Raw genomic sequence first — 25826 nt, 5'->3', positions numbered from 1 at the left:
AAAGCGGACTGATCTGAGTTGATAATATATGCGTCTTCATACTGTTGGAATCTGACGTTAGTTTCTGTAACAAACGTTTTGGAACACACTAAAAGTTCTTCCAGTTTATTCATGTAGTTCTTGCTTACATATTTCGTAATCTTCCTGCTCGTAATTCTGTATTTTCTTTGAACGTGACAAGCCAATGAGATGAAGCCTTGAAGTCCAGGTCGATTTGTTTAGCGTACTGCAATCCCCAAATCTGTAGGTCTGTATCATGCACTGCACGTAATTCATTTCTGGCTTTAATAAATTGTCGGTATACATGGTTTTCTAGTTCACTGAACTTCTGTCTTCGGGTTCCACCTTGTTCCACGGCTTCTTTGCGATATTTAATTGTGCTTTTTTTCCTCCATCCCATTAAATTTCTGAAATTTATTTGTCACTTCACTCCATAATCTATATTTGCATTTTTTAATTGGTTTGGACAGTAATCTGTATTGGAGCATTTCCTTCATGTAACCCAAAGAAATACCATCAGATTGAAGTCGCAGTATTTCCTCTTCGTGTTCTTCGTATGGATCGTCAACAATCTCATCATCTGGTACATACAGCCCGCAGAAATCAGCAAGGTATCGGCATCACCACACATACTGTTCATCGACAAATGTAGGAAATAATCATACAAATGTTCGACAGTTGTTCGATCCCTTAAGGAACTTTCCATTTCCTTACAGTTCGGAAAATATTCATTGACCTTGTTATTGAAGTCGCGAGCTATATTTGCTGGATTCATATTGCCCACGGAATACATCTCACGTATTTAATGCACGCTTGTCCAAAGTAGCGAACAGTCAACTGCCAGCCAGGGAGCCTTGTTAGCAGGAATACTCTCTCTTCCGTGCGCTGTAGTCGACTGACATCGTGTCTTTCGATGTTTGTTTAGGTGTAGTGTCCCCATACTATGGCGCAGTTACCTTGCATCGGACGGACGGACAGATAATAATTGTCTGAAAATAAAAAATTAAACTTTTCACTCGAGGGAAGACTTGAACCAAGGACCTCTCATTCCGCAGCTGCTCACGCTAACCATGGGACCACGGCGCTCCTGAGCTCACACTATCCTTGATGTTGCCTATCTTGCGCATGGACTACTCAGTTTGTATATTTTGCTTATTTTTTTCATAGCTCCACACAACTTCTTACTGTTTTCTCGATTGATCTGTGTTCAGTTTTTCAAGGCCTATCCACTGTGCCAACTTATAACTAAATCTGAGGGAGGTGCGATGGGGAGGTTCCCTTGTCAGCTTAGTGCACGATTCTCACTGTCTCTCTCTGGTCTAGTCCGATGCAGTTCTTGCTCACTAGGCTGTTCTCACGCTATGTAATGATCTGGCACATCATTCGATGAGTCTGCTTTGTGAACCTACCTATTCACTAGCCTCCTGTAACAAAATATTGGTATTCTGTGCATTAAGACTTAGCAACAAAATGTAATAAACGTGGGCAAGGATGTGGCATGAACAACACACCTGCTCTTCCCATCTTTTTATTACTTCTTGTTCTTTTACATCATTCGTTGGTTGACAGACACATCGTCACTTTCCTTACCTTGTTCATGTAGCCAGTTTTTTTTTTTTTTTTTTTTTTTTAGTGGAGGGTGCAGGAGTGATGTTCGGATACAGAGGGTGTGCCTCCGATTGTTCTGGGGATCTCCAGCTCCTTTATGTGTGGACAGGGTGTATACGGCCCAGGAGATCCGGGAAAAACCCGGGAATTTTTTCATCTGGGACAAATCCGGGAAAAACCCGGGAATTTTTTAGAATTCCAGGATTTTTCATTGTTTTTGATTTTAGTTAAAGTTTTGTAGGTTTGACGTGTAAGAGCTGATATGCTGACAAATAACTTTAGTCCACTACTGCTGAATAATACTGCAGCAGTGAAACGTAAATCAGAGAATAACACCAAAATAAAAGTTTAGTTGCATAGAAAATGGGTAATTTACTCAATGCACAGACCAGAGTGCCGACACCGAAAAGTGTCAAAGGCTTTAGGTCGAAGATTATGCAGTACGTCCGTAACAACTAATGTGCATTCGATGTGCGTGACGTCACAATTGTTTACATTTCTAACAGATCACCAGAAAATATTACAAATAGTGGCTTGAGATGCGTTACTTTCAAAGTAAATTTCCACGCAAGATGATTTATGTTATGTGTGAGAATGTGCAGTGAATTTCTTAAATCACAGGGCGTTATAACTCTCATTCAAAACGTAACACTTTGAGGATCAGCCATTTGAAAAATGTCGGGCCCAGAAGATAAGTCATTTATGCCACTATTTAAAATTTTACCGGCACATTTGTATTTGATATGACTTAACGTGTAACACACGCTAAAAAAAGACCGAGCTTCAAGTTAGTTTTCATATTTAATGTTGTTCTTTCATAGATAAAAAATTATACAATCGATGGCAAAAAGTGTAATTGACCTTCAAAAAAATGTGCATAATGTGTTACTGAGCAATGTCACAAATCTCTTCATGCCAGAACACTTCTACTTTTCTACGCAACTGATAATCATTTTGGCACGATTTTAATTGCCAAATTAGAGCCTGTTAGTAGGCCTACGGACTTCCTATCATTGTAGGACTAATAACAGTGGATGCCAATAGACGATGCAATTCTCGTTTGTACATACACTTTGCTGAGTTGAGCGAGCTCGGCCTATCTTCGTAACGCACGCGTCGCGGTCTGTCTTTCTCGTAGGCCTCGTGCTCTGAATAACTGAGGTCATTCGCTAGCGAGATCATGTGACATGAGCTATGACTGGCTGACAAAAGTGCATCACTCAACGCAATCTCTATTTTAGAGTTTCGGAAGCTAGCGTGCTGTAATTTGTGGAATTTGTGTATATACTTTCGCAATACGAAAGTAAACTCTGTGCATATTGTCTCGTATCAAACAACTTTCGAAATGCATTGTTTTTCCTGGATTTCGTTTCCTAAAGTGCTGGGACGTCCTCTGCCGGTATAAGACCTTTACGATTCAAAGGCTCCGAGGGAAAGTATACTGTTACTTAACACGGATGTATTTTCACCCGCTTTATACTTAATTTCATCCGGGAGAAATTTTTTCTTGTCCACGTCGACACCCTGTGTTGCCGCATTAGTGGACAGTGATCGACGCCATATGATTCGTGAGCTCACCCACAAAACCGGATTAGCGCATACGAGTGTGCTTCACATCCTGAAGGAACGCCTGGGCATACGAAAAATTGCATCACGATGGGTTCTGCATGACTTGACAGAAATGCAGAAATGGATGCATTACGACACTGCTCAGACGCATTTGGAGCGCTATGAGTGCGAAGGAGAGGCTTTCTTACGCCGTATCGTAACACTGTATGAGACATGGGCTACATCTTACGAGCCAAAACTGAAATGCCAATCCAATGAATCGCATCATTATGGGTCTCCGTGAAAGTCGAAACTGTGTCAGAGTCCCAGTATGATGAAAGTTATGGTGATTCTCGTGTACGACTGTGATTGTGTTATCCTAATGCATTATGTTCCCCCACAGTAGACCGTCATTGCACAGTATTGCTGTTCATTTTTGGAGCCTCACCTGCATTCAGCTTTGCGAAAGAAGCGGCGACACTTTCTGCGCAACCGACCCACCATTTTTGCACGACAGTGCCCAGGCGCATACAGCACAAGCTGGGGCTGCTCTGTTCGGTCGATGGGAGTTGGAAGTACTGTACCACCCACAATACTCCCCGGACTTAAGTCCTTGTGACTTTGATTTGATTCCGAAGATGAAGGAACCACTTCGTGGCATTCGCTTCAGAACTGTTCCAGACAGTCAACATGCAGTAGACTGCTCCATTCGCACCATCAACAGAACAGACTCTGCTAATGGTATACTACTCCTTCCACATCGCTGGCAATAGGTTCTACACAACGCTGGTGACTGCTTTGAAGGACAGTAACAGGTGCAAACGTGCAACTCTTTTGTAATTCTTGTGAATAAATAGTTGCCACTATTTAAGTTCCAACCCTCTCGTAATAGAAAATTAATGCTACCTTTAGCCAACATTATATTATCCACTTCATTTCTGATCCAGTGGTGAATATTCCTCTACAAAGCATAGGAACCCCATCTGTGGTGATTCAATTTGTCATAATTATAATGATACTAGGATCCAACATTTGATACTGTACAGCAGCAAAGACAGGCCTATTATTTGTAAAATTTAATTTTTTTTAATGTCTGATGTGATGTTCCATGGGTATGTCTGAACCTGGCCAATTTTAGCTCCCAAGTCATGTGACTTGGAAAATTCAAAATTACTCTCTAGATATTTAAATTCTCTTTATTTGTTCAGTTATTTGTCCGTCTATAGCACTTCTGGCTCTTATGGGTTCCAATCCTTGAAATTTCACCACTTTTGCTTTATCTGTCATTCTCGTTCCATATTTAGTGGCAATTTGACTCAACTGTTTACTGTAATTTGAATCTTTTCTTCAGATTCACCTGTTGCAATCTGATCTTCAGCAAACAGCAGCACCATGAAATTGTAATTATCACATCTTAATGCATTGTTATGAATGATATTGTGAAAATAAACGTTGAAAATTGTGAGGAACAGTGGGCAGTCTTGTCTAACTCTCTGATTAATATTGATAGATTTTGTCCCATTCCTTACAATGTTGTTGTTGTTGTTGTTGTTGTTGTGGTTGTGGTCTTCAGTCCTGACACTGGTTAGATGCAGCTCTCCAGGCTACTCTATCCTGTGCAAGCTTCTTCATCTCCTAGTAACTACTGCAACCTACATCTTTCTGAATCTGCTTAGTGTATTCAACTCTTGGTCTCCCTCTATGATTTTTACCCTCCACGCTGCCCTCCAGTACTAAATTTGTGATCCATTGATGCCTCAGAACATGTTCTACCAACTGATCCCTTCTTCTAGTCAAGTTGTGCCACAAACTCCCCTTCTCCCCAATTCTATTCAATACCTCCTCATTAGTTATGTGATCTATCCATCAAATCTTCAGCATTCTTCTGTAGCACCACATTTCGAAAGCTTCTATTCTCTCCTTTTCCAAACTATTTATAGTCCACGTTTCACTTCCATACATGGCTACGCTCCATACAAATACTTTCGGAAACGACTTCCTGACACTTAAATCTATACTCGTTGTTAACAAATTTCTCTTCTTCAGAAACGCTTTCCTTGCCATTGCCAGTCTACATTTTATATCTTCTCTACTTCGACCATCATCGGTTATTTGGCTCCCCAAATAGCAAAACTCCTTTACTACTTTAAGTGTCTCATTTCCTAATCTAATTCCCTCAGCATCACCCGACTTAATTCGACTACATTCCATTATTCTCGTTTTGCCTTTGTTGATGTTCATCTTATATCCTCCTTTCAAGACACTATCCATTCCGTTCAACTGCTCTTCTAAGTCCTTTGCTGTCTCTGACAGAACTACAATGTCATCGGCGAACCTCAAAGTTTTTATTTCTTCTCCATGGATTTTAATACCTACTCTGAATTAACCGAGCGGGGTGGCGGGTGGCGCAGTGGTTAGACACTGGACTCGCATTCGGGAGGACGACGGTTCAATCCCGCGTCCGGCCATCCTGATTTAGGTTTTCCGTGATTTCCCTAAATCACTCCAGGCAAATGCCGGGATGGTTCCTCTGAAAGGGCACGGCCGACTTCCTTCCCAATCCTTCCCTAATCCGATGAGACCGATGACCACGCTGTCTGGTCTCCTTCCCCAAACCAACCAACCAACCTACTCTGAATTTTTCTTTTGTTTCCTTCACTGCTTGCTCAATATAGAGATTGAATAACATCAGGGAGAGGCTACAACCTTGTCTCACTCCATTCCCAACCACTGCTTCCCTTTCGTATCCCTTACAATATGGATCCTTATTTTGTTATTTTTGTATAATGACTGAATTGCCGAAATGAGATGTGTTGGAAGTGTCATTTCTTTAACGATCCCAGTAGCATTTTCGGTGTTACCTTGTCAAACGCTTTTTCATGATCAGTAAAAATGTAATGAGTTGATGGTCAGAATTCTCTTCTTTTCTCAGTTGCTTGCGCCAAAGTGAAAACACAAATACAGTTTGATCTACCTTTTCTAAAACCATGTTATAGCTTTTAACGTTGTGCTTACACTGTTGGTATTAATCTTTTATTCATAATTTTAGTATGCAGTTCGTTACAGGAGTTTAACAGACTTATTCCTCATTAGTTTGTGCAATTTGATTTCTCTCTCTCCCTTGTTCCTAATGTTACAACGGCTAATTTCTGTAACAGTATTCCAGTCTCCATTTATGTTGTTACTTGATGGTTTCATTTGCCATTTCTCGTTTAGTCTCTTTTGATATGACAGTTTGGTGTGCCATATAAGTTCTTACACCTGACTGGGAGTTGATGCATGGTTTTTCCCATTTTAAAAAAAAAAAAAAAAAAAAAAAAAACCACGTTATATTGTTTCTTATTTACAAGTGATGTGATGATACACCCAAGCTTCTGTAGAGTCTTTTTTCCACTCTCGTGTACGGCCGTTAGAGAACTCTAGGCATTTTTGGAAGTCTATTTTGCAGCCCAAAAGTGTGTTATTCTGTCTCTTGCGGCCTGTTTTCTCTCTTCTGTACAACTGCTGTTTTGCTATTGCTCATCATGGAAATCCTTAAAGTTATTGCTTAGTGATCTCTAACCGATCACAGTTGGAGAAATCTTTCTGATTCACTTCAGTGCTCTTGAGGTCCTTCCTTACTTCCTTCAGCTATTTATCAAAGACTATGTGTGCTGTTCAATACATTAAACATCTACTTCATAAGTGGGGTTGCATCCATCCTGAACAGATGTCCATTCAGTGACCATTTCATTATTGACTTCGTCAGGCACTCATTATCCCGTTATAATTCTTCTCTTCCTCGAACTCTATACTATCCTCTTGCAAAGGCTCTTGCACTAAAATTTCTTGTCTTCTCTCAGTCAACCTTTCCTGTCATTCTCAGCCAGTAAATAGTGTACAGACACTTGGTTTTGATCATTGTGTTGTAGTGCCTGAATGAAGCTTTCCTTTGAAAGCATTCACAATCTTCTCTCGCTTTCTATTGTTGGCTTCTTTTTTACTAACTGTCACATGCGCTATCTCACCAAGATATCTGAAACTGTCATTTTTCTATCTGTTGCTAGGTGACGAGGTGCTGTTTGGATGTTGGTTGTGTACTTGTTTTTTTGACAGGACCACCAAGTCATTGGTGTAAGCAAGGCAGTTGACTGCAATAACTGTTCTTTGAGCCTCCAGTGTGAACTTTGTTCACTAGCCTTTTCCTGACTCATTCTTTTTCTCATTTTCAGAAGACCACCTCTAACACACAACTGAAAACAACTGGGGACTGTCCATCACTCTGTCGCAATCCAGTTTTAATTAAAGACTCTTTGGAGAGTTCTCCCATAAATTATACCTTTGAATGTGTCTGTGTTAGAGTTTTCTTAATAATTTCCTCTGTTTTAGAGTCCACTCCAAATTCTATCAAGATGTCTTTTATTCTTACCCATATCTTTTTATTTGCAAGAATGTAGTCTGTTATTGAACCTGTACCTTGAGCTGCCCATGTAAATTTATGGATTAGATTAGATTAATACTAGTTCCATGGATCATGAATACAATATTTCATAATGATGTGGAACGAGTCAAATTTTCCAATACATGACATAATTAAGTTAATTTAACAACATACTTAAGTTAATATAACAACTTTTTTATTTTTTTGTGTTTTTTATTTTTTTTATTTTTATTTTTTTATAATTTTTTTTTCTTAATTTATATCTAAAAATTCCTCTATGGAGTAGAAGGAGTTGTCATTCAGAAATTCTTTTAATTTCTTCTTAAATACTTGTTGGTTATCTGTCAGACTTTTGATACTATTTGGTAAGTGACCAAAGACTTTAGTGGCAGTATAATTCACCCCTTTCTGTGCCAAAGTTAGATTTAATATTGAATAGTGAAGATCATCCTTTCGCCTAGTATTGTAGTTATGCACACTGCTGTTACTTTTGAATTGGGTTTGGTTGCTAATAACAAATTTCGTAAGAGAGTATATATACTGAGAAGCTACTGTGAATATCCCTAGATCCTTAAATAAATGTCTGCAGGATGATCTTGGGTGGACTCCAGCTATTATTCTGATTACACGCTTTTGTGCAGTAAATACTTTATTCCTCAGTGATGAATTACCCCAAAATATGATGCCATATGAAAGCAATCCCCCCATGAACCATGGACCTTGCCGTTGGTGGGGAGGCTTGCGTGCCTCAGCTATACAGATGGCCGTACCGTAGGTGCAACCACAACGGAGGGGTATCTGTTGAGAGGCCAGACAAACATGTGGTTCCTGGAGAGGGACAGCAGCCTTTTCAGTAGTTGCAGGGGCAACAGTCTGGATGATTGACTGATCTGGCCTTGTAACAATAACCAAAACAGCCGTGCTGTGCTGGTACTGCGAACGGCTGAAAGCAAGGGGAAACTACAGCCGTAATTTTTCCTGAGGACATGCAGCTTTACTGTATGATTAAATGATGATGGCGTCCTCTTGGTTAAAATATTCCGGAGGCAAAATAGTCCCCCATTCGGATCTCCGGGCGGGGACTACTCAGGAGGACGTCATTATCAGGAGAAAGAAAACTGGTGTTCTACGGATCGGAGCGTGGAATGTCAGATCCCTTAATCGGGCAGGTAGGTTAGAAAATTTAAAAAGGGAAATGGATAGGTTAAAGTTAGATATAGTGGGAATTAGTGAAGTTCGGTGGCAGGAGGAACAAGACTTCTGGTCAGGTGATTACAGGGTTATAAATACAAAATCAAATAGGGATAATGCAGGAGTAGGTTTAATAATGAATAAAAAAATAGGAGTGCGGGTTAGCTACTACAAACAGCATAGTGAATGCATTATTGTGGCCAAGATAGACACAAAGCCCATGCCTACTACAGTAGTGCAAGTTTATATGCCAACTAGCTCTGCAGATGATGAAGAAATAGATGAAATCTATGACGAGATAAAAGAAATTATTCAAGTAGTGAAGGGAGACAAAAATTTAATAGTCATGGGTGACTGGAATTCGTCAGTAGGAAAAGGGAGAGAAGGAATCATACTAGGTGAATATGGATTGGGGGGGAAGGAATGAAAGAGGAAGCCGCCTTGTAGAATTTTGCACAGAGCATAACTTAATCATAGCTAACACTTGGTTCAAGAATCATAAAAGAAGGTTGTATACCTGGAAGAATCCTGGAGATACTAAAAGGTATCAGATAGATTATATAATGGTAAGACAGAGATTTAGGAACCAGGTTTTAAATTGTAAGACATTTCCTGTGGCAGATGTGGATTCTGACCACAATCTATTGGTTATGAACTGCAGATTGAAACTGAAGAAACTGCAAAAAGGTGGGAATTTAAGGAGATGGGACCTGTATAAACTGAAAGAACCAGAGGTTGTAGAGAGTTTCAGGGAGAGCATAAGGGAACAATTGACAGGAATGGGGGAAAGAAATACAGTAGAAGAAGAATGGGTAGCTCTGAGGGATGAAGTAGTGAAGGCAGCAGACGATCAAGTAGGTAAAAAGACGAGGGCTAATAGAAATCCTTGGGTAACAGAAGAAATATTGAATTTAATTGATGAAAGGAGAAAATATAAAAATGCAGTAAATGAAGGAGGCAAAAAGGAATACAAACGTCTCAAAAATGATATCGACAGGAAGTGCAAAATGGCTAAGCAGGGATGGTTAGACGGCAAATGTAAGGATGTAGAGGCTTGTCTCACTAGGGGTAAGATAGATACTGCCTACAGGAAAATTAAAGAGACCTTTGGAGAGAAGAGAACCACTTGTATGAATATCAAGAGCTCAGATGGCAACCCAGTTCAAAGCAAAGAAGGGAAGGCAGAAAGGTGGAAGGAGTATATAGAGGGTCTATACAAGGGCGATGTACTTGAGGACAATATTATGGAAATGGAAGAGGATGTAGATGAAGACGGAATGGGACATAAGATACTGCGTGAAGAGTTTGACAGAGCACTGAAAGACCTGAGTCGAAACAAGGCCCCGGGAGTAGACAACATTCCGTTAGAACTACTGATGGCCTCGGGAGAGCCAGTCATGACAAAACTCTACCATCTGGTGAGTACGATGTATGAGACAGGCGAAATACCCTCAGACTTCAAGAAGAATATAACAACTCCAATCCCAAAGAAAGCAGGTGTTGACAGATGTGAAAATTACTGAACTATCAGTTTAATAAGTCACAGCTGCAAAATACTAACGCGAATTCTTTACAGACGAATGGAAAAACTGGTAGAAGTGGACCTCGGGGAAGATCAGTTTGGATTCCGTAGAAATGTTGGAACACGTGAGGCAATACTGACTCTACGACTTATTTTAGAAGCTAGATTAAGAAAAGGCAAACCTACGTTTCTAGCATTTGTAGACTTAGAGAAAGCTTTTGACAATGTTGACTGGAATACTCTCTTTCAAATTCTGAAGGTGGCAGGGGTAAAATACAGGGAGCGAAAGGCTATTTACAATTTGTACAGAAACCAGATGGCAGTTATAAGAGTCGAGGGGCATGAAAGGGAAGCAGTGGTTGGGAAAGGAGTGAGACAGGGTTGTAGCCTCTCCCCGATGTTATTCAATCTGTATATTGAGCAAGCAGTAAAGGAAACAAAAGAAAAATTCGGAGTAGGTATTAAAATTCATGGAGAAGAAGTAAAAACTTTGAGGTTCGCCGACGACATTGTAATTCTATCAGAGACAGCAAAGGACTTGGAAGAGCAGTTGAACGGAATGGACAGTGTCTTGAAAGGAAGATATAAGATGAACATCAACAAAAGCAAAACGAGGATAATGTAATGTAGTTGAATTAAGTCGGGTGATGCTGAGGGAATTAGATTAGGAAATGAGACACTTAAAGTAGTAAAGGAGTTTTGCTATTTAGGGAGTAAAATAACTGATGATGGTCGAAGTAGAGAGGATATAAAATGTAGACTGGCAATGGCAAGGAAAGCGTTTCTGAAGAAGAGAAATTTGTTAACAACGAGTATAGATTTAAGTGTCAGGAAGTCGTTTCTGAAAGTATTTGTATGGAGTGTAGCCATGTATGGAAGTGAAACATGGACAATAACTAGTTTGGACAAGAAGAGAATAGAAGCTTTCGAAATGTGGTGCTACAGAAGAATGCTGAAGATAAGGTAGGTAGATCACGTAACTAATGAGGAGGTATTGAATAGGATTGGGGAGAAGAGAAGTTTGTGGCACAACTTGACTAGAAGAAGGGATCGGTTGGTAGGACATGTTTTGAGGGATCAAGGGATCACAAATTTAGCATTGGAGGGCAGCGTGGATGGTAAAAATCGTAGAGGGAGACCAAGAGATGAATACACTAAGCAGATTCAGAAGGATGTAGGTTGCAGTAGGTACTGGGAGATGAAGAAGCTTGCACAGGATAGAGTAGCATGGAGAGCTGCATCAAACCAGTCTCAGGACTGAAGATCGCAACAACAAAAATGAAAGCAATGAGTGAAAATAGGCGTAGTAAGCTACTTTACTAAGATGTTTATCACCAAAATTTGCAATGACCCTTATTGCATAAGTAGCTGAACTCAAACGTTTCAGCAGATCATCAATGTGTTTCTTCCAATTTAATCTCTCATCAATGGACACACCTAAAAATTTGGAATATTCTACCTTAGTTATATGCTTCTGATTAAGGTCTATATTTAATAATGGCATCATACCATTCACTGTACGGAACTGTATGTACTGTGGTGTTTAAAAAAAAGTGTTTGTTATTCTTTTTGACTATGTCTGGCAAACTCTGTTAGCTTCTTTCCATAATTATATAGTTTATTTTTACCCTTTGTACATAGTAGGTCTTTAATAGGTCTTTTACCCATTCAAGCATTTAAATCTTCCACGAGTAGTATATAATGATTTTTATTTATTTTTATGATAGTGTTTCATAACAGGTCATAAAATTCATTAGTATTTTGAGCTCTCCCTTATTTCACTGCATATAGAAACAGTACAGAGACATGGCCTCCTTATGGATGATGTGAGTAAATGCCTTACTATTGTAACTCATTATCATTCCATATCTGCGGGCAATTCTAGTTCTTCAAGCCTCTCTCTTTGTATTTTCCAAAAAATTTCTGTTTGTATGGCAGTTATTTCATTCATTGCAGTTGATGGTAATATCAAGGGGAAGGTCAGAGATGAAAACAAATTGTTATTAGGAGACGAAGCCATCCTACCTGTTCACCTTAAAGATGAATTGCTGTAACTGTGTGAAAAAAATGTGTTTTCAAAAACTGGTTTGACATCTGTATTGCGTATGTTGTTTTGTGAGCCTATTTACTGCTCAGCATTTTGTCCTTAAGGTGAGTAGGTTGTCTACCTTCTTAATAATTGTTTGCTCCATTTAATGTTTAATTTTTATTGCATTTGTGCATATTACCCTTGTGATACTCTGTCCTTATGATATTATCTTTCTTCCTCCTTTCAACAATGCAACAAGGTGATGCAAAAATTTATAGAATGGAAAGGTAACCTTATGAGAGTGGCTGATACGCTTCTAATCCAGCCTGTGAGCTGACAGCAAGTTTTTGGAGTAATAGTTACAACTGTATTGTACTACTCTTCCTTTAATGTATAATGTGATGCCCATATTCCTGTTTTAGTTGTTTTGTACTTCTCTTGTTTAGATACGAGTACTGATTCTGATACTGCTGGAGAAGACTATTGCCCAGTTTCTGAGGGACAGCCAGTGAAACCTGGAAAACAAGATGATAAAGTTACTGGGAATCATGATGAAATTGCCAAGCAGTTGTTATTGCACGACTCCAGTGATTCAGGTGAAAACACTTTTCTTGTTTCAATATTGGATGTTAATTTTGATTACTTATGAAGTCATAGTAATTATGATAATATTAGATTATCTGTTGCATCACTTCTTATAATGCAGTACATGAAAACATAAAATTTGAGAAAGTGAGTAAATGACATGCAGTGAATGTAATTTTTTAATTGTAATTTACTAACTTTCTTTCTACTGTTAAATAACTTTTTCTTGACAATAAACATGGGGCGACTTGGCTGGAAAACCTGGAAAATTGAGAATACTCAGGAAAATAGAATTTAATGAAAAAATTGGGTAATTCAGGAAGACTCAGGGGAATTCCGAGGGATTTAAGTGAGAGCTGAACTACTCGTTGATGGAAGGAAATTTTCTGAGTAATTTTCTTGCAGATAATTTGATCATGCTTTGGAAACAATTGGTTTTGGAATAGAATAAGGAAAAGTGAAGTAGTGCATTGAGTTGTTGCAATCTTTGTTGTCACCTCTACTGTGTTTGCCATCTTGAGGAATCTTCATTATCAGCTGTTGGTTCTCAGGCTCCAGGTCGGTTTCCCATTGCATGATTGTGAGTGCAATGGAGCGTTAACTAGCATAGAAGAACTTGTGACATCAGTGTGAATTCGTCATTCGCACAAAAGCAAATATGGATTTTTTAAAATTAAAAACATGTGTAAATATGAATACATATTTGCGTTCTGAATCAGCATTTGATATTCAGGCTTTGGTTCTTGTTTTACTAATTTTAATTCAAAGTACCACTTTGCCAACTTTCTTGCTGATTTGTGATTCAAGTCAACAATGACCATAGTGTGAAAAGTGTACAATTTGAAACATGATGTATCATTTCTATCAAAGTCTGCTGATATTAAGTTGTAGTGAAAACAATTTGAAGTGAAGTGCATTCGTATGAAGTGGAACACTTGTAGGAAGTGGGAGTGTTAAACTGATTGATTACCATGCAGAATGACCTGTTAACACACATTATTTTAATATAAAAAATTCTGAAAGCCAACCTCTGACAATTTCACACCACAGCACAATATTCATCCATAATTTACACTTCCTGCATCAAGGTATCTTCCAACGGGATGTGAAAACATTTGTGGACAACGATCCAATGATGTTACACCATGGAATTCCATGTTCCCTTACATTGCACAGCGTGAAATGAAGAACTCACCATGTCAGATTTCTGCCTTGTGAAGAGGAATGTTGCCTGTGAGATTCAGTGTCAGTTTTATGTCACAAGGAGAACTTAGGTGATGCCATATTTTATTAGTTGTATGGAGCTGAAATCTGTATTTGGTGTTTTTTATATTGTAGCATACATAGTATCAGTACAAACTGTTTCAAAGTACCAGCACATTGAGGAGCTCCAAAAATGCATCTTTTTGCCATGTTAAAATTAAATGCTGGGAAACACAGGCTTTTTGTATTTGATGTTTGTTGTTATAACTTGTGTGCTATGGGAGTATGCTGTTTCAATGCCACTGCACAATGATGATTTATCAAAACCATGTTGTTTTTTGTACAGTTTGTCAATGCTAAATGTCAAATATAGACATATTTGTTACAGCCTTTATAGACATTTGTATATTTTTTTAAAATTTTTTTTTATTTATTTTCTAATGTAAAATATGCCTATCTCTTGGTTCTGTGCACTGTCTCATGTTTGTATCTTGCTAGCATGAATGAAATTACAAAATGAATCTCGATATTGAAGTTAATATGGTGAAATATGTTAATTTAGAGGAATGATAGTCAATACAACATTGAGAATATGGGTATTATGCTTGCGGAAACTGATATTATACGATGTACTGTTAACTAGATTCAGTTTAAAAATGGAAAGTGATGGAGAGTCAATTGAGTTAACAAATAACCTCTGCTAGCGTGTATCTTAGATTGTTGTGTACCATATAAGTGTTTCTCTACCAGCAGTCCACTGTTCAAACCATTGACAAGTTTAGAATCATCTTTGAGATTTTCTATGCCCCTTCTTCAACAAACATAATAACCACAACTATTTTATGCGTGTCCATTTTCGAAAACAGACTGTGTGATTTGTTCCCCAGATGCAGCCAGCTGCTGGTGGTTTACACTGTGGTCATGAGTCACAATGAGGAGCACTTTCTGTGAGACTTAGTAAGTCGTTTAAGAGTATGCAGCAACCACCATGGATGCTCTAATACCTTCCGCCGCGGAAGTCGAACACGCGCCAGAACAAATGAACGTGGTCAGTTCATAGAGGGCTCTGCCTCCGCGGCGGCTATTCCGCGCAGCGAGGGCGCCACCACTACGCCACACGCCACATGCAGACAGTGGCCAATAGCCGCTCTCTCCGGTTTCGTATATAGGGACCCGCTCTGCTATAGTCCAGTCAGTCTGGTACTCGCTCTGGATTTCATTTCTGTCTCGGTGGTACTGCGTTCTGGTCGTTGCTCATTGTTGACATTTGCCTGGCTCTGGTTTCGAGTGGATCTACTGTTGGTGTTTGGTGTTGTGGTTTCCACAAGCCTCCGTTGTTTATCTGTTCCTTGTTGTGTCGGTCATAGTCGGTTGTTGTCAGTTGTTGTCAGTCTGTCTTCCGACTCGTCCTGTGTTTACCCAGTGGTGCGTGCTCCACCGCCGGCGGCTTCCCCGCCTGGCGGCTCCGATCCGCCGCCCAAGGTGTTCCCGCAGTTGGTTTTGGTTACTACAGATACCATGTCTGGTGTACTTTGCTGTGAGAAACGAGTCCTTTGTGAGGACAGCTTTGCAGTTTTCATTAATACAAACAGCAAATTGTCACATTCAGTGAATGGTCTTGACACTGACCTTATACATGACATGGTACAGCACTTAGCATTCTGTGGTACTGGCTAAGTGAATATTTTCAAGAATTAAGGATCTCTGTCGTGAAATACAAACAATAAAATACTTGAAAACAATCTTTACAGCTCATTTGAGTGAATGCTTAAAAATACCCTACTCCTATTGTGATTTTACCTCGTGGGTATTCTGCTGAGTAGTAGACTCTACTACCAGCATTCCATATGATCAAACCAATTGAGACTTCACCTGATGTTGCTCATTCCTTAAGTAATTAGGCTATGCATGGCTCTGTTTAAAAATAATAGCTTGATGTCAAGCCACACATGTTTACTTTCATGCCCAGCTGCTATCCCACGGCAAATAATAACCTGAAGATGTGATCCTGCAGTCAAATGCCTTAGTTAGAATTTTGCAGTAATAAATGCCTTAGTTAGAATTTTGCAGTAATAAAATAATCAAACATATTAAATAAAAGATAAATGAATAATTAAAAAAAAGATTCTATTCTGATATCTGTAATTAATTAAGATGACAGAGAAGTATATTGAATAATGTTTATTCAAGAAAGTAAAACTCAGACAGAAAGTGGCCCTATGATAACTATGTATAATATGGACAGAAATAATCGTATTGAATGCTGTAAAGTTGCATTGAGAGCTTTACAAGAATAGTAGCTGAATCTCATAACTACATTGTCATCCAATATGCATGACAAGCTAAGTCCATTTCTTGATAACAATACACGAAATATTTGCCAGCTCAAATAATTTGGAGTTCAGTGTTGATGATTTACACAGTAACACACAAGAGCTAACAAACCAAAACTCATGCTCTGTCTTTTCTCAATTCCGTAATGCAAGCAGAAAATTAAAAGTTTTGCTCTGGGGTGCATATAGACCCCGTGATATTTAAGAGTCCCTTCAGAAGTTAGAGTAGTGAATTGGCTGTTCACCTCCCAGAATCAATCACCTACAGGATCAAATAACATAAATTCCCAGAGGAGGTCTGCCCTCTTCAAGAAGACAACATGAAATCCCAGCCTTCTTCAAGATCTAATGTAAAAGTGATCAGAATCACTCCCTTGAGTGTGCCACTTGAAAGTGTTCATCTCCACTTGACTTCAGAAGTATTCCACCACTGTCCACAGCTCATGGTCTAGTGGCTAGCGTTGCTGCATCTGGATCACTGGGTCCCAGGTTTGATTCCCAGCTGGGTCGGGATTTTCTCTGTCCAGGGATTGGGTGTTTGTGATGTACTCATTATTTCATCATCATTTGTGAAAGTGGCGAGACTGGACTGTGTAAAGATTGGGAATTTGTACAGGCACTGATAACCATGCAGTTGAGCACCCCACAAACCAAGTATCATCATCATCATATTCCAGTACTGTTTGCTTCTCCATTAGCTGAAGGCCATTCCCACCAAAAACACACCATTCTTAAGTTCTACAGACATGGTTTTGATGCAACTTGACCACTTTCCACATTAAACTAATCAATTACACCACTATTTAAATAAAGAAATGTTATAAACATTCAGTCACTCTCAGATCATTTACAATAAATAGAAATAAAGGTTTGTTGACACATAAATAAGCTAGCATTCTAGTGTATGTGCACTCATGTTAAATGACAATAAATTGTCATTAAATGCGTTTAAAACAGTTGTTTATGTCTGCTTGATACAACTCTTTTGGTACCCTTTCCGATGGTGGTGTCAGCTAATACATGTGATCGACCACTTCTTAAATTATATTGGTTTTTTAATGTCAATTGTAATCATATTTATTTAAAGTTACTGGCCAAATAGTGCATGTTCCTACACAAGTATGATAATGTATGAGATATTCATGTTGCATCCAATTGGTGTGTTATTGTGGAGGGTGCAATGTTCTTACATACATGTACATAATTAAAATGATATAAAAAACATAGTATATCAATGAATAAAATAGAGACAGGTGAATGGCTTTCAGGAATGATAGTTATAGTGCAATGTTATCATCTGGAATATTGTTTGTTGAAATGTCATGAAGCGTTTAAAAGTTGGTAACTCTAAAGTTCATTGTGAAAATATTTAGTCACTGTAGATTTTAACTTGTTGAAAATAATATTGTTTCATTCGATGCCTCTATTTTTCTGAGATTGCAGATGTATTCAGATTTGCTCTATTATGTAATTGTGATTTATTATGCAGTGGAAAATCCAGGATGGAACATAACAGTATTACGAAAAGGATAGTTGCTACTCACCCTATAGTGGAGATACTATGTCGCAGATAGGCACAACAAAAGTCTAAAAGTCTATCAGAAAGTGAGCTTCTGGCAAAACAAGGCCTTCTTCAGAAATGGACAACATACACACGCACATGTGCAAACACAACTCACACACAAATGACCACAGTTGCTGGCCTCGTCTGGCCTCAGCAGCCGGAGACTGTGGTCGAGTGTGTGTGTGTGTGTGTGTGTGTGTGTGTGTGTGTGTGTTTGTTTTTCTGACGAAGGCCTTGTGGGCCAAAAGCTAACTTTCTGATAGTCTTTTTGTTGTCCCTATTTGCGACTCTGTATCTCTGCTGTAAGGGGAGTAGCAACTATCCTTTTCATAATATTGTGATTTATTATAGAGTTTATGAGAGATACAAGAAGCGATATTCCAGACTGTCTCACACTCCACCCTTTCTGGCACTTTTCCTGCACAAAGGCCATGTGGGCAGCTGTCGTTGAAGTTCCCAGTTTTGGGATTTTTCTGTTTCCGGCTACCTGAGACTGTATTTGCTCCGGTTGGCCCAGCCATGTTCAGGGTCCTGGAGCCCCCTGCTAGCATCCATCTGAACAAACAATTTTATCATACCTCATACCAGTTCTGGGCAGCTGAATAACTCGCCTACATATACTTGGTGTTACACTTTGCAGCACAGTTTGCATAGTTCTGCCAGAGTAAGGTATGCCTGTCTAAATATTAAGTATGGCAGAGTCAGGGAAAACTAAGCCAAGGCCTGAGACCTGTCCTAGGCAGCTGACTTTGTGGTCCTGAGCTCTCACCCACTGTCACCGTCTTTCTCTCACAGCTAATGCCAACCACTACTGTTCCTAGCAGCAGTCAGTTTCTGCCAAGTTGCAATGATTGGAACTCTTGCACTGACTGGGCCGACAGCATGTTATGTATTACCAAATACAATAATTTCATACACCTGAAGATGAGATTTTAAAATCTCAAAACTGGTCGTGGTTTGAATAAATAAGAGTACAAATGAAGTGGATCTCTCCAAATTGATTAGCAGAGATCATCAGTTTCTGAAATGGTCTTGGGGCTGTTTTAAGACCCATTGGCATCCATTTATATTTGTAATGTCTGTACAATGTACTGAAGGCTGTCTTTTCTCGATATTCTTTGTCTAATAAGATCTGCTTGTACAATATTATGAAAAATTGCTGCTCACCATATAATGGAGATGCTGAGTCACAGATAGGCACAACAAAAAGACTCTCGCATTCCATTCTGGATTTTCCATTGTTTGAAGATCTGCTTATAGCCTTTTGCTATCAAGGGCTGAGAGCTATTTTGCCTTTCCTAGACTGTCAATTATTTCATCTGTCCTCTGCAATGAATAAACTGAATTTAGGGAGATTTCATTTGGTCAACTATGGTCAGCAACTATACACCATTTTCACTTTTCACTGGCATCCACCTGTTTTGGAATAATCATCAGCAGAAAATTCCATCTTCTTTCACTTGGCAGCATAATATTCTTCAACATTTTTACTATTTTCTTTTGCAGCAGGTCCTTCAGTGGTTGTGGTATTTTGTAGGGTCATGAAAAAGTCACCCCATCTTTTACAGTTTGATCTCATGCCTGATGCTTTCTGTATAAAATATCTCATTTTCTGGCAAATGAAAATGATCACTACACATGGTGCATAGCTTAGTAATTGCTGCTTCCCATCCAGATTTAAATAACACAGATATTTTCTTTCAGCGTACTTGTTCATAATTTTGCTGTTGCTTTTTCTTAGTGACATGGCACTCACTGAACGATTTGTGCTTCATTACTGCTGTGGGAATTCTAATGATACACACTCATTTTTAGTGTTCAGTACACTTACGATAGCCCCCATCATTCTGTTTTCCTCTGTTCTCAACTTGCGCTCTTGTTACTCTCAAGGCGCTCCCCCCCCCCCCCCCCCCCCCCCACCCCCCCCTCACCCCCCCCACCCCTCCTCTGTTAGCCTTTTTTTCAACTTGCTCATGTCTCTTGCTATCACTTTTTAATTTCTATTTGACAATTCCTTCTGCCTGCATCTTCTGTAGGATGACAGTTTGCTTCCTGCCCCTACTAGCCTTTGGATTTCTACATGTTTCGCTTTGCATGTTAGCTTGTTTTGAAAGAACTGACTTGTTTGCTGTTCATGCACTCTGTGGAAACTGCACTCTTGCTCCACTTTCATTTTGATTGGTTCTCCATGGATACACAGACTCTCAACACTTTTTAATTCTTGCCATAGAACAACAGCTTCCTATCCCTACCTTCATATTTCTATGCATGTTTCACCCCTTTCCTGTGTATGTACTATATGGAGCTCATTCTCTTGCTCCATCTCTATTTTAATCCATTCTCTTTGGATCCACATACTTTTTCTGGCATAATTTATTACAACTCGATTTTCATTAAAGAAATCTTTGTCCACCAGCTCATCAAATGGAAGATATACATAGTTCCTATTACACAGAAGCAATCCCTCACTATCCTTCACGATCTGAGGGTTATGTTTCCCTGTCTTTCCAGCCATACTAGCAAGTTTCCAAATTTTAATACTATCTGCCTGACTATGCCTTCTGCTATGTTTCAGGCTACTTCTTCCACTAGTCTTATTTGTGCCACACTATCAACAAGAAATTTCACGCTATTCTTTGCTCCTTCCTGGGCACTCCAATTCTACAGATTCATTTCTTTTTTCATAGTTGACTGTCAATATTTTTCCAATTAAGACATAGGATAACCTCACTATACAAAGGCTGACCTACTGCATGTGAAACACTTCAGGGACTTCTTCTCATTTCACAGTGCCGCACTATCGCTTTGACCACTTATTTTTTTCTTTTGTGAGGCTGTCGTGCTTTCCTCTGTCAAAATGACATATATTGCTGCTGCTAACGACAACTGTTCACAATGTGCACCCAATTTTGTCTTTATCCTATTGTCATAAATCCCTTGAATAGACTCAGCTCTGCTTAGCGTCTAGATGAGCACAAGACTGTCTTCTAACTCTGACTCTCACATTGTATCTGTAATGGCTTCTCTAATGTGTTGCTGCATTGTGTCCAGCCATGAACCCTGCTGCATTATACTTTCTCCATGTTCCTGCTGATTCACAAAGATTTTGCATGCATAGTTACCTAGTTCATTCGTTGGTATAATGTTCTAGGAAGATGGCATGCAGTCTCACCAGGTGACACTTAGGTCTTTCGACTAGTAACTTGCTTCACACTGAACCAGCTGTCTGGGTTTTCACAAATTTCAACAAAGTGTCATGCTGTTCTGGATTTAGGAGTTCAAAAACAGTATTACAGTTGTTGAGAAAATCATTTGGAATATTCTTAGTCCCATTGAATGATTGCAGTATTAACTTGAGTGCTTAAGACAAAACAGCTAACTGGCCTACTGGGTGACTTTTGCTTCTCAGTACCATCTCATGCAATACAACCTCCATTACGTGACATACCTGCTAAGGTGTTTCACTCACTTCATGAAGTCTTGCTGCTGTGTGTCCTCTGGAACAGAGCATTGTCCGTGTATTCACACCACCATCCGCTGCTGCTGCTGGACCACCTCTGTTCATTGTCTGCACCCTCACACAGCTATCTGCTATTACTGCTGTTCTTGTACTGCCTCTGATTGCCTTCTGAGACGTAACTGCCTTAACATCCATGTGCCAACCATCTGCAGCTGCTTCTTCTTCTCTTCCTCCTCCTCCTCTCCAATTCTGTCAGCCCTTCTGCTGGCCCGCATACCGATTGTTCAGCTAAAAAAACAGGATTTTTGGAATCATTCCATCTTTTTGCTTGATGTCACACTGAGTGGATTTGATATTACAAAAGGAAGGGTGAGCTATTTCAATAATTCATAGCACATACTTGCTGCATAGTAAAACTGCAAATGACCCTTACTAATCCATGACAAACCCCTGAACACCTAGTACCGTAAAATCAATATCAAGCGAGCGATCTAGACATAGGTTATATGTGGGAAGTTCCATCTCTTAACATTTTGTGGCATTGGCTAACTGAATATTTTGAGATATCATGGAGTTTGGTCAAGGAAATGTGAACAAATGAGGACAATACTTTACAGATTACCTAATCAAATGCTTGACAGTACACTATTCCTCTCCTGTATATTCTAAAAAGGTCCCTTGGAGTAATGTACACATGGCTAAGTGCTGAGTGCAGCACTCTTTAAGTCCAGACTTGAAACCTATTCTATATGGGGTCCATCTGGGATGACTGTTCACAGCTAATGAACGGTCTTTGCAACCTTACATCCCTTGTGTCTGCCACATTTCCTATGCCATGTCATGTAAGCGTGTCTGGTCACACCCAGAGGCAACATCTCATGTAAGGTCATGCGTTACATCTGGCAGGCATCCTTCATGCGGCATTCCATTTGTATTCAGCAAGTTGCTCTGGCTTCTGCCCGTGCTTGCATGCATTGCTTTGCCACTTGTGCAACAAAATGACAATAATTTCTTTCACTCCTTGGTAATACAGTTGCTTCTATGAATGTTCATCTACAGCTTATAGACCACAAGTTGCATATTGTGCTCCATCACTGTAACATAATTAGAATACACGAGTGAATAATTTGGCTCATGTGAAAAACAGATCAAATTTGCATCGGGCTAAGATAGTATTAATTATAATACGTATACATGACATCCTCTTATATGGGCTTTTAAATTAAATTTTTTATTGGCTCATTTAAGGTATTGAACAACTGTTAAAATCACATTAACATTTAATTTAAAAAGGCAATACTCTATTCCCAGAGGCAAAAACTTACACGGGCACACTAGTTCAAAATGGTAACTTAAAAAGAAAATTAGTGTGTCCAGCACAGTGTATATTTCAAAATCCTGAAATGGTAACATCTGATACACAATCTTACTTTTAAAAAAAATAAAAAAAAAGCATCTCCCTTAAATTGAGAGCTTTCTGTGTGGTCTATTAATATTCAGTACCCACACCTATGAATAAAGATTTTGTAAGATTAAAATCAAAGAATGGAAAATCCAGGATGGAGTATAAAAATATTATGAAAAGGAAAATTGCTACTTTTCATATAGTGGAGATGCTGAGCTGCAGATAGGCACAACAAAAAGACTGTCACAAACAAAGCTTTCGGCCATGTAGGCCTTCATCAACAATAGACGTAGAAGCACACGCACATGCACACACGCATGTGCACACACGAAAATGCAACTCACACGCACAACTGCAGTCTCAGGCAACTGAAACCACACTCAAAATATGATTCACATAGTTAGTAGCAGGCGTATCCCATTTAAGCAGTATAATTAACACATCTGCTTACAAATGACCATGTACCACACATTGCATATACTGGCTGCGGTAATAGGTAATAAATGCAGCACAAACCAACAGCTTTTTTTAAAAAAGAGTCTATGGCACAGCTGTTGGACTTGAAATAGAAACATTAACGTATGGTAACTTTGAACTGGTACGTGAATAATTAACTGGCGTGGTGCCCGCCTGAAAGCTTTGCTCTAAACCAACTCTTGCACAGTGAAATACAGTCAGGGGTGCCGACTTATAAAAAATATTAGGGGGGCTCAAACTGGCGGTCTTGCCCCAGGAAATTTTCTAAATTTTAGATGAAAAATAGTGAGTTTTTAAGTTCTTTTTAAGCATTTTAGAGTCATATGATCAACATTAGAACCCCGAAAACTGGACTCTCGATAACTCGACACTCTGGGGAACTCGACAAGCCTGACACATTTTTTGGCTTTAAAAAAAGAAACCAACACAGTATTTTCGTAAAAAGCTACTTTAATTTACAGTAATAATCATGCTTATAGACTATTACAGAGCAGTGAATATATAGCTCTGAAAAGACTGAAATTATATTTAAATGAATCCTAAACTATCATTGAAAGAATAAAACATAAAATATTGCTGTTGTACAGTAATAGCACTTTGATTAGTAAGTGAAATAGCTAATTTAAGCTTACATAAGGCTCAGGGTTCATTAAGTAAAAAAAATATCTCAATGTTAATGCTTTAATACAGTTCATAAAGTTAGTACAGTACGCCAAATACTTTCAGTCAAAAAGTATGTAAATAGCAGGTTTTAATTGGGTCTTACACCTTAAAAATATTTAAGTATTTGAAAATAAGTAGTACAGTACTACAGTAATATAGTAATACAGTACTAAACTAGTACTAATATTTTGAAACTGAAAATTTAACATTATGTATGTATATAATTCTCTATTTTATAAAGATTTTTTAATATTGCCCTAAATGCCATTATTAGGGCTAGAGTGTCTTTAGAAAGGTGCAAATGTCGACCATCTGACTGGATTACTGAATATGAAGTCGTTGATGACTGGTCGGATATCCAATTCATCCAAAACATCTCGGTGGGCATGCAGGGCAGCCAAGTTGTTCAGTTGCTTCTGTCTCATTGTTGATCAGAGATATGACTTCAGACGTCTAAGGGCACTAAATGACCGTTCTCTGTTGCTATCGTGATTGGAACTACTTGGAGAAGCTTAATGCACTTCACTACTTCACTTAACATTTCTCCAACTGCAGACTGTTGTTTTATGTACCTTCTTACATCACGCATGTTTTTTAAGATGAGTTGTTTTTTATTAGCGATGTCAGCTAACATATTCAAGTGTAGGCGCAGTTTCTCAATGTCAAAGTCATTTTTGAAAAACTTGATTTTTCCAAATTTGATTAACCTCTGTTTACTAAAAGTAGGCACTCTTGTTCAGCTGCAAGGACGTATGTGAGTCCAGTTAAAGCAAACCACTCAGTAATGCAAGATTGCACCATTTCACAAACTTCAATGTAAATAGCTTTGTAGTATTCCTTTGGGGTTTTGAAAGTGTGTAGTGAGCTGGCTTTGTTTTTTCACGCTTCTTTGGTATACTTCGATTTTGAGGAAGCGAAGGATCATCAACTTGTGAAGGTTTTTCTTTTAAACACAATTCCTAAAAGTTTTCAAAACTATCATGCCTTCCATTCAACCAAGCCCTCATATGTTTTTTCCAGATCAGCAACACTTAGATGAGGGCATTGAATATTTTCATTGACATCCTCCCAGTTCATTACCTGGCAATAAACACGTAAAAAGAAATAAGTCATGAATTGTAGCATTGATTCAAGGTAGCCTGCACATTGGTAACCTGCCTCTGTTTTGTTCTCTGCAGAAAATGTTTCAAAAAACTCTTAAGTTTTTCAATATTCTCGAGATACTAGAAGCTCACATTGTCCATCGAGTTGGGCAAAGGGGTCGTAGACCAGCTTGGTCGTTGGTACTCTCACAGCATATACTTCTGAAAAGTCCCATCCTATTAAACTGCCAAGTATAAACTGTGAGAAGTGCAGTGCACATAATGTGCTAGTGGTTGTATATCCAAAATAACTCCTTTAAACGTACTTCTCATATTCGTGGTACCATCGTAGCACTGTCCTCTTTAAGTTGTTCATTGAGCAAAAACGTCTTTTAAAATACTAAACAGAGTGTGTGTTTCAGTGTTGGGGGCCTCGTATAAGCAAATAAAGTCTTCATTGATGATTAAGGAATCATCGACAGTACGAATACAACATGACACTTGTTCATGAACTGAAGAATCACTTGTTTTGTCAACCATAATAGAAAAATGTTCAGTCTTCTTGATTGAAGCCAATACCTTTCTCAACACAGACTTTTCTAGTAGATCAATGATCTTGTTTTCAATATCGTGGGATGTCCACTTATACCCCGAACACCCTGACCAATCTTTAAACTCAGGTATATCATTCTTGCGGAGTCTCAACAATTGAAAAAAAAAATTGAGTTTACATCTT

General features: G+C 38.8%; 1 protein-coding gene across 3 annotated transcripts in view; it reads left to right on the top strand.

The window, feature by feature from the left end:
• LOC124788186 (transcriptional regulator ATRX homolog) overlaps nucleotides 1-25826 on the top strand; it is a 495869-nt gene that overhangs the window by 149176 nt on the left and 320867 nt on the right. For all 3 annotated transcript variants that reach the window (XM_047255347.1, XM_047255346.1, XM_047255348.1), the window contains one exon: nucleotides 12765-12914. In XM_047255347.1, coding sequence (XP_047111303.1) covers nucleotides 12765-12914 — 150 coding nt within the window. The remainder of the gene's footprint in view (nucleotides 1-12764; nucleotides 12915-25826) is intronic.

This window comes from Schistocerca piceifrons, chromosome 3, assembly GCF_021461385.2.
Source record: "Schistocerca piceifrons isolate TAMUIC-IGC-003096 chromosome 3, iqSchPice1.1, whole genome shotgun sequence".
Classification (NCBI taxonomy): Eukaryota; Metazoa; Arthropoda; class Insecta; order Orthoptera; family Acrididae; genus Schistocerca; species Schistocerca piceifrons.
Note: the sequence above shows the minus strand (reverse complement) of the source record. Positions and strands in the feature narration are given on the sequence as shown.